Here is a 16991-nt window from a genome sequence, read left to right as displayed (position 1 = left end):
CTCTCTTCTCTCACCCAACACTTCCTAAGAGGGGCTAACAATTTAAGGCTACACCTAAAGAAATCCCAATCCCTCCGAGCTACAAGCTCTAGGGACCTAAACCTTGTCATCACAATAAACAGGACATGCTGGAGGGATAGATTCCTATCCTAGAGACTTCCCATACTCTGGAACAGGCTACCCATCTATGTCAAGCAAAGTTCTTCATTAGCACTCTTCAAGAAAAATCTTGATGAGTGGATGGGAAATAGGAAATACACCCCGGGGATCACTTCTGTGTCTCTGCTAGTCAGTGGCACAGGAAAATAACTTTCTTGGGTGGCGTAAGACAGGGAACCTTGTTGGCTAGGCTTGCATAGGCCCTTGGGCCGATAGCCTAATACCTACCTATGAACCTATAAGGCCACCCAGAAGAGCTCCTACCCCAGCTTTGGACCTTAACTTTGTGTTGGAAAAGTTCACACTTACCCCCCCCCCCCACCCTTTGAGCCTGCAGCTTCAGCAGAGTTAAAATTCCTCTCTTGGAAAACAGCCTTACTTCTGGCCATCACTTCAGCTAGAAGAGTTTCAGAGCTACAAGCTCTCATGGCGGTAGAGTCCTTCATCATTTTCCATGCTGACAAGGTCTCCCTCAGGACTTAACCCAACTTTAAAGCCTAAAGTGGTGTCCAGTGTGGCTCTCAACCAATCAATTCATTTGCTCATCTTTTTCCCTGACCCACAAAACAAGGGGGGAACGATTCAGTGTTCTCTAGATGTGCACAGACAGCTCAGATTCTACTTGGATAGGACTAAATGTGTTAGGAAAACTGACCAATTGCTAGTCAGCTTTGCAGCAGGGGCAGAGGGCAAGGCCATATCCAAACAAACAATCTCCAAATGGATAGAACACTGCATCCATTTCTGCTACAAACACCATGGGAAACACCTGCTAAGGGGGTCAGAACGCATTCTACCAGGTCAACCGCCACCTCTGCAGCTTTTCTCAGAGGGGTCCCTACCAGAGACATCCTGAAGGCTGCAACATGGACTTCTGTTCATACCTTCACCAAGCATGATCACCTGTCTTATCTTCTCCAAATCCAGGGCAGGCTTTGCAACCACAGTCTTGCAGGGCATCCTAGCCAGCCCCCAATCTTCTTGACTGACTCCACCCTTTTCTTCAGCTTTGGGAATCGACCCAAGTGTGATGACTGCAACAGTGAAACATGAACATAGTACAGTTGTATACACTTGCCATAAGTGTAGATGTTCGAGTGTATTCACTGTTGCAGTCCTGGTTTCCCACCCTCCATCCCCCTTCTTTCACTCTCTCTCCCTCTTCCTCACTCCTTACAGGGAAATGTTGGTATTTGTTTTCTACTGGTGGTGTTCTTCCACCATAACCTAGCTCCCTATTTGGGGGCTCCTGACATTTCGGGCAAGAAAAACTGATGTAATGGTGTCAGCTGCCTGATTTTATACCACTGACAACCTGACGCTAGTCCTGGAGTGACAGCAACCGACGCAGAAATACTAAGCATCTGGTATTTGAGCCGATTGAGGGCTACCCCTGGCAGGATAACCCAAGTGTGATGCCTGCAACAGTGAATACACTCTAACATCTACATTTATGGTAAGTGTACACAACTGTACTTTCTTGCTGAGGTGTTCTCAGGTCATTGTTACTAATTCCGTCTCCTCCCTGCACTTTGTTTGGATCCAGTTTGCTCAGTTCTTTTTCAATATAATCTGATTACAGTATCTGGGGTTACCTAGATGTCACTAGGACAACTTGGCACCCCTTTTGTGGAGCCTGTGAAGATATGTGAAGGCTGCCAGCCTAGCCAGATAGAATTTTGTAGATCATTCTGTCATTTGTAAAATATTAATGTAAGCCACAGGCTTGTTCTCTTAAATGTGAAAAGACTGCATTGGATATTGAACTGCAAAAATGCAACAACCGTGCACTCTGCTGTAAGAAAGCTGTCAAGCATTTTATGATGGTCTTTGGTGTCAAAATTCAGAGCCGATATGTCTAGAGGGAGGCATCCTGCCTATTGTTTTAAGACCAGAGTTAATGGCTAGAATTTGCATATATAAATGTCCTTTATTTTGCTGTGGTTTCTGACCAGATTTAAAGAATGTAAATGTAGTGCCTGGGAACACCAGAGAAGTGTGAATAATGTTGCCATGTGAAGCAGCTCTGTGTTACCAATTTAAAGAGAGAGAATCGGAGAGCTCTAAGCATTTTGTCTTTAACATTCAACATCACCAGCACTGCCTGTTTCTAGTAAGTTATTTAGAACTGTGTTTTTTCTTAGAAATACCTAGGAATTAGGCAAATTAGACTTTTCTTCTGTGATGTCAGAACTTTTTCTACTGTGTTATTTTAAACATTCTCTGATCTCTGAATTCTTGACTAGTACTTTGTAGTAAGAAGTATTGTCTTGTGTTTTTATTTTTTATTATTAAATATTTCTAAGCCTTTTGACTGTGGCTGTTTTGTGTAGAGATAAGTTAAGCTCTAAGAGTACACTGCATGTATATAGTGATACTGTACCAAGTCACTCCAAATAAGTCTTGACTGGTTGCACTTAACATTTGGATAATATTGCACAGCAATAATTGGACACTTCATAAGAGCCTTTGAGTAGCTGATAAATATTAGCTGGGTGGTGGCAGTGATTTCTACTGTATAGTCTGGATAAAAGAGGCACAGCTGGAGATCCTGAGCCAGCCTTGCCCTGGAGTGTCTATGTGGTTGCATAAACTCTTATCTCAAAGTGCGTGTGTCAGCTACTTGGGCACGGACACAAAGCACTGGTTGGACAGAGAGGGTGCTGGGAGTTTTAGCTTGCCCACTAGGCTGAGATCTGGACCTTATAGCTGTGCCAGTGGGAAGTCTTATTGGGGACATAGAGAGAAAGGGACCAACCAGCTCCAGACTGACTGTGACCTCTGTGTGCTCTTAAGGGAAATTGTACTTTACTGTGTGTGCATTTATTATCCTTTCTCTATATGGATGCCCCTCACTGGTGTTAGTGGTGAGGATTGAGACTCCTTGATTGCTGGGGCAGTTCACAGGCATCACAGAGATGAACTGTTTTGCATAAGATTTTGTAAATATATCTATAATCTGTGGTGTCTGAGAATAAATTTTGGAATCTGCACACAGTTTAAGTTTGTGTGTCTTTACTCCATCCACATCTTGTGTGTCTATAAAAAGGTTTCCTATTATGCTCAATATCTTTATATAAATTGTCTTCAAATTTTTCTTGATCTTGTCACACTATGCTTAATCTGTTCGTCTAGCTTGTTTTTTTTCAGTTTTCCAAGTTGTAGTTCAACCTGTCTTCCATTTCTTATATTTTTTGTGTCTCACTTTAATCAGATAACTTGTTCTTATGGAAATATATCCCCCTGATATTGTATGCCTAGATCCTGATGGTAAACTTTTTTTTTTTTAATTTTTTGCACTCAGAACAATTTCTCTTTCAAAACTTTCCACATTCCATCTGCAGTTTTTCCACTGAACACCTCAGTCCGTTTAGTTTTACATAGTGACTATTTTGCTTCTATATACACTGGAATTAGCCTTATGTGTATTGGATTAGATTTCAGTTTGGCAGAATTATCTAGTAACAAATTAACTTTTTAACACCGTGATCACTGCATATCAGTAGTGGTAAAACTTGACGTGAAGTTATAGTAATTTATTTGGGAACACACACAGTGTCTAGTATGTTCCCGTTCCCTGTTTTTTTTTTTTTTTTACAATCTGAAGCAATTGTTCCTGAATATACACTGTGAATAATTTCCTTACTAACATTGTTGAATCAATGTTATTCCTGTCTGTTTCTGGTAAATTTAAGTTCCCGGCTAATATTATTCTTCCTTTCTGTGTTTCATCGAAGAAATTTATGAATTTCTCTAGGTCATCTGCACTTGACTTTGGTGGTTTGTATACTGCAACAATTGTTATGTTCCAGGGTTGTCTTTATTGTCACAGTAACACAGTTTGTAGTATTGGTGTCATCACTGAACATGTAATAATCACAGGTCTCATAGCGGTCTTTCATCCCTATCATAAAACCTCCACCTGATTTTTTTTTTTTTTTAGAATGCCTATTAGAGTAAAACATTTATACCTTGACAGAACTGGTTTTCAATCATTGTTCTTTAACCATGTTTCACAAACAGTAACATCAATCTTGTGGGAACATAGCAAATTTTCCAATTAAAAAAAAAAAAAAAAAACTTTTGCTCCTAGCATTAACAACCATTAGAGATGCATCAAATTTTGCTATATCTGAACTGTTAAATTTTTGACCTGGCAAAAATCCTGCCTGGCATTTGAAAATATTGCAAAATATCTGCTGCAAAAATTCCCTGATCTTGACAAATGCACACCATCCTGTCTGAACACGTGTGCCCAAAACAAGGCTTGGATGCTCTACATATTTCCATTTTTAAAACAGGACATTTTTTCTATGTAGGTATTTACCCCAAAAATCATTTCATTCACAGTGACCTGACCATCATTTCTATAGGCGATTTTACATCCTAACATCAGTACAGGATATATGATCTAAGAGGGCTGTCAGTTCCCTACTAGCAGTCAGTGAATCCTTGCGGGAGACATCATTTGCACCAACATGAATAAAGACAGATCCATACTTTCGTACATTAAGGCATTCCAAGGCTTGCCTCACATCTTCTATTTTTGCTGCTGGCAAGCGTAACACTATTCAATGTTCATTATCTCTGCAAATATAATTATTAATCTGAAGTTGTTAATCTTCTTCCTATTCATCACTGATCGGTTCGATTCCGAGCCCTCGGAACAGAGTTGGCCTAATACCAAGCACGCGTACACCAAACACTCTCAAGCTAAGCTGCTACCCACAATGCCCTTCTCCCAGTTACCTCAGATCTCATTTGCCGCACAGCCATATAGCAGCGTTTCACCGAGCTCTCCAGCCAAGTATTGTATTTTTCAATTTTTGCAGTATTTTGTAACTTTTTCTCTCAAAACTCCTATATTTCTTGTTTTCTTAACTAGCTCTACCCACGGGTATTCTCTTTCTTACCATTGTTGGTCAATGCCCTTCCTTACCCTTGTGGTATTCTTAATACCATTGTTGGTGTTTTCTTCTCTTCCCTCCTCAATGCCTCTTTTTGGATTAGTTACTCGCTTTTTTGGTATGTCTGAAAAGAAAGGGATTTTGGGGTTTAAGCATTGCTCTTCCTGCAATGGTAAACTCCCCAACAGCAATCTACATGAGGAATGTGTTTATTGTCTGGGGGTTCCACACCCATCTGTGAAATCTCCCTGTCAGATTTGTGTTAGTTTCAGTCAGCAGACGCTGAATGAAAGAAAGAAAAACTTATTCTGAAAGGCCTGCTTCTTTCTCCTTTTCTGAGGCTATTTCTGCATCGGAGGTCACAACCCCTCCATCTACGGACAAAAAACATCCTCATTCGGATCCTTCTTTACCGGCTGGTGAGAAGGGCAAGCCTCATAAGCACAAGGCCCACTTCTACGGGGCACAAAATAAAATTGCCTCCTCTGTTCCAATGACCTCGGCTTCGAGCTCTGCTCCACTGGTTTCTTCGGATATTGTGACTTCCACATAGGCGCCGCCCTCGGCACAGACTACTGCTACGGTTCTGACTGTGGTTTCGGCCCCTACCTTATTGCCTGCTATTAGCTTGGCACCAACGTCCCCTATCTCCTTTCCGAGAATGGTACCGACGACTCCATTGGAACAGATAACCTCCACCCCAGCCATCACTTCAGCTCCGAGCCCTTTTCTGGCACCGATGGTCCCTCTTTTGCCAGTCTTGAAACTGGAATCCTCTGTGCAGACTTTTACTGCATCTCTGACCCAGTATTTCCAATCCTTGGATCCATTTGCTGGACAAGTCTTTGGCCCCTTTTTGGACCGACCTGACTTCCCCTCAGGAGTGTCAGTAAGGTCTACCAGGAGCCTATTTGAATTGGATGTGGTGTGCCTGTATTATCAGCTGCTGACAGCCAGGGGGATTACAAATTTTCCTCAAACCCACTGCAGGCTGTGAGTCCATTGCTCCTGTGACTCCCATGTATTCTCCTCCCTTGGACCCTTCAGTTCCAAGGCCCATAGCTTCGACGTCTGTGGGAGGAATCCTCTCCTCGGTGCTGACAGTAACCTTCTCTGAGGCCCCTTTGGGTTTCGGTTCCTTCAGAACCATCCCTTCCTTTCTCTCTTGCTTGCGGGGTGGAACCCTTGACTCTAGGAATGGTTCCGGTTGTTTCATCTGCTCCGCCTGTGGGGGTGACTCCTGACCTGGTTTTGCTTGAGGCTCCGTCCCCGGGAGCGGGCTGCGACCCCGGTTCTGAGATTGTCTTCCTTGGTTTCGGGCTCCCATTCCTCTTCGGCGGGCTTGCCTTCCTGGTGATGGAGAGGATGCTTGCTTCGAGAAGTGCTCCTCCTACATCACATCTTTCCCCCATTCCTTCTGAGCTACAGCTATCACAGGCCCACCCCCCCCCCCAGGACACTGAGAGTGCAAGCCTCAGGAAACCCCTGTACAGGGTAATCTCTTTTCTGAGTGAGTCTTCTTCAGATGCTCCCACTGAAGAACCTCCTCAGAAACAGATGTGTAAGAGGAAACACATGGACTCCCTGAAGGAGTCTCTCACTGAAGAATATGGATTACAATGATGGGAAGGGGTCCCCACAGTCACCCCCTGATGTCTCCTTTGGAGGCATCCTGGAAATTGAGGCAGAGGGGTGACTAGACGCCCTCCAACCCTTCCTCAGAGTCCGTATTCCTGCAGTCCTTCCGTTCTTGGCCCTCTACTTCTTGGGTGACCCCCCCCCCCGGCGATGATCTAGTCAAGCTCATTGTGCAGCGGGCATGGAAGAACCCTGATACCATTGAGGCCATTCCCCCGAAGACCAGACAAGATACTCACCCCTCCAGAGGAACAGCCCCATTGGTCTAGAGGCTTACCAGTCGATGCTGTGGTGGTGGAGGCTGCCACGAAAAAGGACCTTGCGGAGGAAAGTCCTGCTGTCCACCCACCCAACAGAGAGAGTCCCTTGCGGTGGACAGATTAGGGAAGCGAGTTTTTGCTTCAGTGATATTTGCTGTTAGGTCTCTGAATTACTTGGCATATTTTACAAGGTTCCAAAGCAATCTCATATCTGAACTCTCTGGTCAAGTTTTGGACAGGGCACATGATAAAGTTGCTTCCCAGTTTGCTACCCTAGAGTCAATTTCCAACTCGTCCATGAGGGTTGCTGTCCCACGCAACCGAAAGGGGCGGCTAGAGCTGCGGGTGCAGGTGTCGTTAAGAGATGCCACGCCTGGATGCGCATTTGTGACTTAAGACTCCTTCAAGACTTCCTTTTTAAATGCCCCTATCGAACAGTCTCCTTTGTTCGGTTCGAAAGTGAAGGACGCATTAGCCAGGTGCGAGCAGGATGGAAAACCCTTTTCTCTCATTGGCCTACGTTTTTCCAAGCCTCAGCGCTCTTTCTCCAGGAACCAGAGGAGTGGAAAGATGTGGCACAAAACATCTCAAAGCCCTTTCCGTAGTGCACGTGGTGAGGACTCCCCCAGAGGCAGAGGGGGTTCCTGTAATGGAAGATGCCCCTTTCGGGGCAGAGGGGGCCCCCGAAATCAAGGCTCCAGGGATTCTTTCTCTGGACAACCTTATCAACGCTCCTGAAGCACTGCCCGATTGCTTTCCTCTAGAAGCAGTCAGGGCTAGTTTCTCTCTGCAACAAGCTGCCTGGCACTCTATTACAAACGATCAGTGGGTGCAGAGAATAATTTCCAGAGGTTATTGCATCCCCCTGATCCTCTTACCCAAGACTTCCAAAATCCCTTCCCGATGTTCTACCCAGTCAATGGGAAGAGGCAGCTTCAGAAATAAGAAAGCTGTGTCAAAAACAAATCATCCAACAAGTCCCCCCCCCCCCCCAGACCAGTGCGGATCCGGTTTTTACTCGAGATTCTTTTTGGTGCAAAAAAAGACCAGGGATTGGAGGCCCATTTTGGATCTTGGCCAGCTAAACAAATCAGTAGTTCAGACCAAGTTCCGCATGGTCACAATTCAATCCATTCTCCCATTTCTTCTGGAGGGTGTGTGGATGTGGTCGATAGACCTCCGGATGCATATTACTACACCAAAATGGCTAAATGCTCCAGGAGTCTCCTTCGCTTCTGGCTGGGAGCCAATCATTACCAGTTCAGAGCCCTGCCATTCGGTCTCTCAATGGCCCCCAGAGTGTTCACGAAATGCCTAGCAGTGGTGACAGCTCATCTGAGACTTCAGGGATTCCAGGTGTTTCCGTATCTAGACGATTGGCTCCTGTGCACCCCCACCAAGCGCCTACTGGTCAGGGCCGTCCACTACACCCTAGCACTGGCGGAGTTCCTAGGCATCACTATTCACTGGGAAAAATCCAACCTTCATCCCACCCAACAATTGGAATTTATAGGAGCGGTATTAAACACTCAAACAAGCCAAGTCTCTCTTCCTCCTCACAGACTTCTGAGATTATGGTTACAAGTGCATGTGATACTCTGTCGAATGAAGGTGTCTGCAAGGGAAGGTCTTCAGGCTCTGGGGTTTATGGTGGCAGCCATTCCAGTTGTTCCCCTAGCATGATTGCATATGAGACTACTACAATGGCTCCTTTTGTCCCAGTGGATATCCAATCTTCACCCCCTGAACTCTCACAGATGCTCATCACCAACTCCTGCTAGCAAGATCTCCTCTGGTGGATGAGAACAGATGAAAATCTTTGGTGTTGCCCCTTCCAGATTCCCCAACCCAACGTCACAGTGACCACAGATGCTTCCCTGATAGGGTGGGGGGGCCACTTCCAGGGAAAGACCATCCAAGGCACGTGGTCCAACCTAGAGTTCAACTTGCCTATCAGTGTCCTGGAGTTAAGAGCGGTGCTGTTAGCGTTGCAGGCACTTCATCCGCTCCTTCCATCAGGAGCAATTGCTATCCAGTCAGACAATATGTCGGTCGTCTGGTACAAAAAACAAACCGGGAGAGACCAAATCCTACCCCCTATGTTGCGAGGCAATGAGAATGTGGCATTGGGCGATAGCTTCCAACCGCTTTTTAATCGCAATGCATATCCCGGGGAGCTCCAACGTGATTGCGGACAAACTAAGCAGATGCATCCTCTGTCCTCATGAGTGGTCTCTCAACCCGAACATGACGGCAGAAATCTTCAGCCGTTGGGGCCAGCCTTGTGATCTTTTCGCTTCCCCCTCAAACAAAAAATGCAACAGCTACTTTGCCCTCTTTCCGCCACATGGGGAGTCGCAGAGAGATGCTTTGACTCACGATTGGCCCACGGGTCTCCTCTATGCTTATCCTCCAACACCTCTGATACCCTTATTTCTAAGGAAAGCTATTCATTTGAGAAGCAAGGTGATCCTCATTGCCCCTTTCTGCCCTCAAGTGTGGTTTCCCTTCCTCCAATCTTGCCTGTTAAAACCTCATTGGATCCTGGACACTCATCAGGACTTAATATCTTACCCACAAGGGCTGACTCTCCCAAATCTATCCACTCTCAAGCTGACAGCTTGGTTTCTCCATTTCCATTGGTCACCAGGCAGGAAACCCTCTCCTCTTCTGTCCGGGATATTGATCTGGCCTCCCATAAGTCATCCACCAGAAAACTCTACAGAGACAAGTGGAAAAGATTCACTATCTGGTAGAATAATCAAATGCTAGTCCCCTTTTTCAACTCCTACAGCCATCATTCTTCACTATCTCTCCGAGTTGTTAGACAATGGGGCTTCAGCCTTTACTATTCGAGTCCATTTAGCAGCTATTTCCAATTTCCATAACAGTTCAGATGGAGTCCCTCTTATCTCCACCCAACCCTGCAAGACCTTTCTCAAGGGAGTTTTTCATAGTAGACCTCCTGTCAGGCAGCCTGTAGAGACATGGTATCTCTCCCAGGTTCTCTAGTGTCTCTCTCTACCTCCCTTTGAGCCTGCCGCGACATGTGATCTAAAATTCCTGTCATGGAAGTCTTTGTTTTTGGTGGCGGTCACATCAGTCAGACTGATATCTGAGTTGCAAGCCTTATGCATCGAGCCCATATCTAATCTTCCATAAGGACAGGTTATCCCTTCGTGCTAACCCATCTTTTCTCCCCAAAGTGGTTTCCGACTTCTCTGTTAACCAGTCCATTGAGCTCCCTGTATTTTTCCCAAGCTACTCAAACAAAGGGGAATACTGCCTTCATTCATTGGATGTACATAGACAACTACGTTTCTACCTAGACAGGACCAAGTCCTTTCACATGTCGGACCAACTTTTCATTTCCTTTTCTGGTCCTAGACTAGGATGGTACCATATCAAAAGTTACTTTAGGAAAATGGCTTGGAGATTGCATTCCCTTACGAATTAATCCAAACCTGATCAAATCAAAGTTCATTCAACTAGGGCCATTGCAACTTCAGTTGCCTTCCATTCCAGGGCTTCCATACATGACATTTGTGCAGCAGCCATTTGGGCTAAACCCCATACCTTCATCAAACATTACAAATTGGATGTGGTCTCCTGGGGAAGAGCGGCCTTCAGCTCAATGGTTCTCAGGAATGTTATTCCATAAGGGCCACCCAGGTTCTCTCAAGTAGCTTGGGATTCTGTCCCATCAGTGATGAATAGGAAGAAGATTAACAACTTCAGATAAAGAAGTTATCTTACCATAACGTTCCATCTTAGTTGTTGATGATTTTCCAGTCATCACACCCTCCCACTGTCCCGCACCAAAGGCTCCTGGTGGATCTTCTGGGTCCTTGTGGTGTTTCAGGGTTTCTGCGCAGAGATGGCCTCTGTCTTTCTCTTTCTTTTATATGTTGCATGCAAACTCAATCTGAGGTAACTGGGAGAAGGGTATTGTGGGTAGCAGCTTAGCTCGAGAGTTTTTGGTGTATGCGAGCTTGGTATTAGGCCGACTCTGTCCCGAGGGCTCAGAACCGAACCCATCAGTGATGACTGGAAGAAGATCAACAACTCAGATGGAATGTTATGGTAAGATGTAACTTCTTTTTTCCTCTAATAAATGAATCTCCAATTAGAAGAATATCTTTGCGGGCCAGCTCTGAAGAATCTTCAGCCTCTAATATAGTAATATCTGCTCTATCAATTGTTACGAAGGATAGCTCTTCATCACTATTAGTCTTATTAATCCCACTGATTTTCATTGTGTATTAAATTCTCATCCAGCTGGTGTTGTAAATCCACAGCTAGAGACATGTAGTTAACATCTGTCTTTCTCTCCTTTTTTCTTACAGTGATGTTCTTCAACCCTTCCATGTTCAATTTTGATTTCTTCCTTTTCACCTGCCACTTGCCTCTTTTTCCTCCCTTCTCTGTTGGAAAGATGCTGGCTTTTTCTGTAGACTGAAGGTTTCCTGATGGACAAATATCATTTCATGTCACCTTTGTTGCATAACAAAGCAGTGTCCTTTTTACTATGCAATCTCTTTCCTTTACAGTCATTAATCAGTTTTTTCTTCCTTATTTGTTGTGAACGTCTTCCTTTTTTTTGTTTCATTCTAAACAAACTGGATTCTCAGATTGCTGAATACCCGCATCCAGAATTCTAAAATTGTCAGGGGCATAGTTTTGTTTCATAGGAGTTGAATGATCTTTGCAGAAAATAGGTGCATCATTTCCTAAACATGTTCCATTTGTTTTATGCCCAGCATTATTTAGTTCATCACTCCAGTCATTAGTATATGAAACAGTTCTCCAAGCTATGACAATTGCACAAGTACAATCATCATCATTATCATTAAGTCTAGATTTACTTCTAACAATGGTATGCAAATCATCCAACTTCTGACATGAAGAACAAAGATCACTAGTGTTATCAGTTGTTACCTTTGAATATGCATAGCATTTATTACACTGTAGAAGATATTTGCATTAGCAAATCATTAATTGCATACTCATTTCAAGAATCCATATTCGGCTTCAAATTAATAAAATATTGCAAAAGAAAAGAATAATCAAAATCAGTAACCACAGAATTCAGAGAGAACTTAAATCAACTTCTATGACGAAAATGACACCAGTAATATGCAACTAAATAAAGTACAGTAAAGTTCTAAAAACAGACAAAAGTTGTAATCCCTTTGTCACTATCGCTCACAGTCGCACTTCTTTTTGACAGTAAAGAAAAATCACAAACCAAGATAGGATTGTTTAGATATGCACAGGATGAGTAATCCTCATTCCACCCTTTTGGCCTCAATAGATTTGGTTAATCTTTCTTTGGCCTTATTTGATTTGATAACCATGAATTTTGGACCCAGTTCCAGAACTTCTGTCGCATCCAGACGGTCTTGTTCACCCAGACATTTTGAACATCAAGCTGACAGCATCTTTCCTGCAATTCCATTAGTTGCCAGGAGTCCTAATATTTCCTCCCCAGTACGTCACATTCTCTTGTCCACTCATAAACCTTCCACTCGGAAACTGTACTCTTAGTGGAAAAGATTTACTGTTTGGGCCCATAAAAACAAGTTAATCCTTTTTATGCTTCCATAGAGCAAGTCTTAGACTTTTTAGCCTCTATTTTCAATGCCGGAGCTTTCCCTTCCGCCATTAGATTGCAATTGGCTGCAATCTCTAATTTTAACTATGGTTTATAAAAATGTTCTTTAGCCTCACATAGACTTTGTAAATCATTTCTATGGGGCACACTTTTGTTAAAACCCCCATTCAAGGACCCACTTCTCCTTGGGATCTGAACTTAGTACTACAGACCTTAATACATTTCACCCTTTAAACCCTCTGTGGAATGTGATCTGAAGTTTGTCTCAGAAGACGCTGTTATTGGTAGCCATTACTACCGGCAGGAGGATTTCAGAGATCCATTCCTTATCTGAACCTCCTTATCTGATTTTCCATAAGGATAGTGTCTCCTTATGAACAAACTCCTCCTTTCTACCCAAGGTAGTGTCAGAGGCGAACATCAGTCAGACGATTAATTTACCAGTTTTCTTCCTAAAGCATTTAAACAAAGGAGAATATGCCTTACATTTACTAGATGTCCATAGACAATTATGTTTCTGCTTTCACAGAAACAGACATTAGAAAATCAACTGTTTCCTTTTCCAGTGCAAAATGGGTAAAGCAGTCAGCAAGACTGCTCTTGCTAAATGGTTGAAAGATTGTTGTTCATTCATTTATGATAAGAATAAATTAACCCTGCCAAAGCCAGTCAAAGCTCACTCTACAAGATCTATAGCCACTTCAGCAGTTTTCCATTCTTGAGCTTCTATGGATGATATTTGTGCAGCAGCTACTTGGACTTCTCCCCATACCTTTATTACTCATTACGAACTGGACTTGGTCTCTAGGGGAAATCATCCATTGGGTTGATGGGGCTCAGGAATATCCTTCCATGAGTCCACCCAAGATTTTAGATGACAGATGGGACAAAGTCCCCAGCTAAGGATAAAATGAAGATTGACAACTTCAGATAAAAGAAGTTATGTACTCACTATAATATTGCATCTCTCCTTCCATCCCCTGACCTCCAAGAATTTTTGGTGGAGTGGATAATATTCCCTTGAAGTGTTATGATTATTAAAGCACAGTAGATAAGGATTCCTTCTGACATATTTTCAGTATGTATGTATGTGTGTATACATGTTTGTCTATGTATGTGTGTGTGTGTGAGTGTGTGTGTATATATATATATATATATATATATATATATATATATATAGAGAGAGAGAGAGAGAGAGTGTTGTGTGTGTATAATATATATATATATATATATATATATATATATATATATATATATATATATATATATATATATAATGCTTGTGTGTGTGTGTAAATGTATACAGGATTTGTTTATTTTCTGCAAATTCAATGTGAGGTAATTGAAAGGGATTGTGGGTAGAGGTGAAGCTCGAGAGTTTTTGGTTGGCGTGAGCTGTAGTAACAGCAAAGTCGGTTCTGATATTGGGACCAAACATGTCTGTCAAGGATAAATGGAGATAGACACCACTGATGGAATGTTAGGGTGAGTACATAACTTCTTTTTGCATGGTATAAGATATGAGCAGAGTACATGTATGCTGACCGTGGTTCAGGGCTGGATTAACCGTGGTAATTGTGAGTAGAGGAAGAGGAAACTCTACCAAATGATTTATCATTTACGAGATGAAAGCTTATAAATATTTCACCAAACTGGGTATGTAGAAGAATATTAGCAACCTGCTGTGGATAAATGTTGGCTCTGCACAAGTTCTTAAGGTACATGGTATTGCCAGCAGTGTGCTTTGTACCATCTTTAATACAGAAAGATGCATTTCCTATCATTAACGCTAAACAATTGCCAGTTAAGTTTCGTATTGTGATTGGCAAAACCCAACAATTCAAACTTATGAACATTATGTATATCTGAATGGGGAAAGCAGAAGGGCTGCACCAAGGAGCCTGAGGGCTGCAAGTTGGCTATAACCAATATGGGGCCTTGATACTTAATGAGTCAGTACACAGACAGTGTTGTGTTTTTCTTTTGTTTGCCAAGGGCTGTTTAAAAAATATAGACTTTTAATGGATTTTGTAGAATTTGATGAATTGAAATAATACAGTTTAATAATTTGTCTTTAATTTGGTCCTGTGAGAGAGAAGCAGTGTTTCTGTACATTGTCCACATAACTCCATGTTGAGGAATTGGAGTAATCTTTAAATACTGACAATATTGCAAATAAGCAGAAACGAATGAACAACCTGGTCTGAAGGGTAAAAGCTTGAAAGCACTCATTGCAGTCTTACTGTTTTAAGTGGAAGAATAAAAATGTTGGATTTTATGCTTAGTGGTGGTTGCTGCCTTTGTTCATTTGCTTCTGCATATTTGGTTTTGGGCCACGCAACCTTTGGTGAGGTCATTTCAGTTTGTTTCTTGAATATTGCAAATAAGATTGTCTTATTTTAAAGTATTGTCAACATTTGTTAAATATTTAACTTTATTTTCTGTCTGATATTTTTAGGACTGCGTCTCCTGTGCATTTAATGAAATTTTCACCAGATGGAGAATTTTTTGCAACAGCAGGAAAGGTGAGCTAGTTGAAAAAAAATGATCTGTTAATGATTTATGATCTTCAAAGCTGAATTATTTAAAGGTAATGTGTGTGAAAATAGAGTGCGGATAGGGGCTAGGATGCTTGGATCCACTCTACTGCTCACCAATAAATTACTCTTTAAATTAGAAAAAAAAAAATAGTACGATCTTGTCGAGTCGCACCTTTGCTAATAAACAGACTAAAGTATAAAAAAAGGTGCACACGTAAATCGCTCAACAATTTCTTTAATGTATCTTGACCTCAAGTGCATGCAGAAGATGTGCAGTTCTTCCATGGGTGTAGACATGTACCACCCACACCAAAGAATAGGTTTCACACAAAGCATCGCACCAAACACAGTCTCGGGCTTAGCTCCCCAGACACCTTTGCCATCACTTTTCCTGGAGTGTACTGTGCCTTCCAGTGCTGACTTACCCACAGTAATTTTACTATGAATAAACTTGCATTAATGTGCATGCATACGCACACAAGCTCGCACGCGTACTTTCAGGAAGGTCACTAATATTCTTCAGCACTGCAGCAGTCAGTCTTGGCCCAAGGTGGCAAACCATCGCCACTTCAGATTATCAAGCTGAGGCTCTCCCATTTGCATTCTCACTATTTGTAATAGACACGATAATTATAAACACGCATAAAAATCTGCTGCAGAGTAGTTTGTCACCATCTAGTACTAAATGATGAGTTAACACTTGAGTAAATAAGCGACCGGCCAGAAGCTCTTTAAACGTGAATAAAAAATGTAGGTATGAGATAAGAAGTATTGTTAGTTGAATAATCATAGAAGATATGAAACTGCACAGGGAAATTATTTTGAACAAACATTACAAGAAAGAAAAAAAAATCTCTAGTCTTTCCCTAGATATTCTGATCTGAATGAATTGTTTAATACCTATAATATATATATATATATATATATATATATATATATATATATATATATATATATATATATATATATGAGTACCTGTAGTAGCTGATTTTTCAGAACACACAAAATTGAGACAGAATGCACTGAACTCAAGTCTTAATGAAACAAGCAGTAGGGGGTAGGTAGGCCTTTATTTTCTGACTCAGCTGCATCGTTTATAACTCTTCACACTGACTACAAGTGCAGGTAGACAGAGCTTGTTTTTCTGATGTTCTTCATGTTTCACTTTTGCAGTCATCACATTTGGGTTATCTCTGCCAGGGTAGCCCTTGGCCGGCCCGAATACCAGAGGGCTTAGTATTTCTGTGTCGGTTGCTTTCCCTTCAGGACTGATGTCAACTCCTCAGTAGTATAAAGTAAAAGGCAGCCAACGCCATTACATCAGTCTTTCTTGCCATGGGGCCCGAAGCAGAAGCAGTTTGCACGAGTGACTCGTCAGCTGCTACCTGAGTTACGTCTACTGAATTGAAGTCGAAGTCTTCTAAAGCTATGTACCCCGTTGGGAATCCTTTTTTCTTGCACTAACCGATGTCAGAAAAAGGTAATAATTGTCTCGCCTGCGGAAAGCAAATACCGCACCGAGACTTTCATTCTTACTGTGTCACTTGTTTAGGCCCACACCACAACGACCCCAGTTATTGCTTCTGTGCTTTGTTCAATGCCAGAACTGTCCATTGTCTGGCTCTTATTGTAGCTAGATATTTTTGCTTACAGTCCTCAAATTCCAATATGGTTTCAGTAAGCCAATCCGACAGCAGATCTTCCGAAAAAACGTAAAGATAAAGACAGAGGCTGACCGCATAGGTCCAAACCTACTGACGATGCTTCCATTAAGCTAGTCATCAGCTCTCTGGTCCTCCGTGAGGCACTTACGCAGCCCCTGATGCCCGCTTCTTTGGATTCGCAGGCCGCTACAGAGACCCTTTCGGAGTCC

General features: G+C 42.5%; 1 protein-coding gene across 1 annotated transcript in view; it reads left to right on the top strand.

Annotated features, from left to right (window-relative positions):
* The window catches only part of DMXL1 (Dmx like 1), a 2737735-nt gene that overhangs the window by 77182 nt on the left and 2643562 nt on the right, over window positions 1–16991 (top strand). The window contains exon 5 of the mRNA XM_044059165.1: window positions 15037–15103. Coding sequence (XP_043915100.1) covers window positions 15037–15103 — 67 coding nt within the window. The remainder of the gene's footprint in view (window positions 1–15036; window positions 15104–16991) is intronic.

This window comes from Protopterus annectens, chromosome 17.part0, assembly GCF_019279795.1.
Source record: "Protopterus annectens isolate FY-2018-M chromosome 17.part0, PAN1.0, whole genome shotgun sequence".
Taxonomy (NCBI): Eukaryota; Metazoa; Chordata; order Ceratodontiformes; family Protopteridae; genus Protopterus; species Protopterus annectens.
This window is presented reverse-complemented; position numbering and strand designations above follow the sequence as displayed.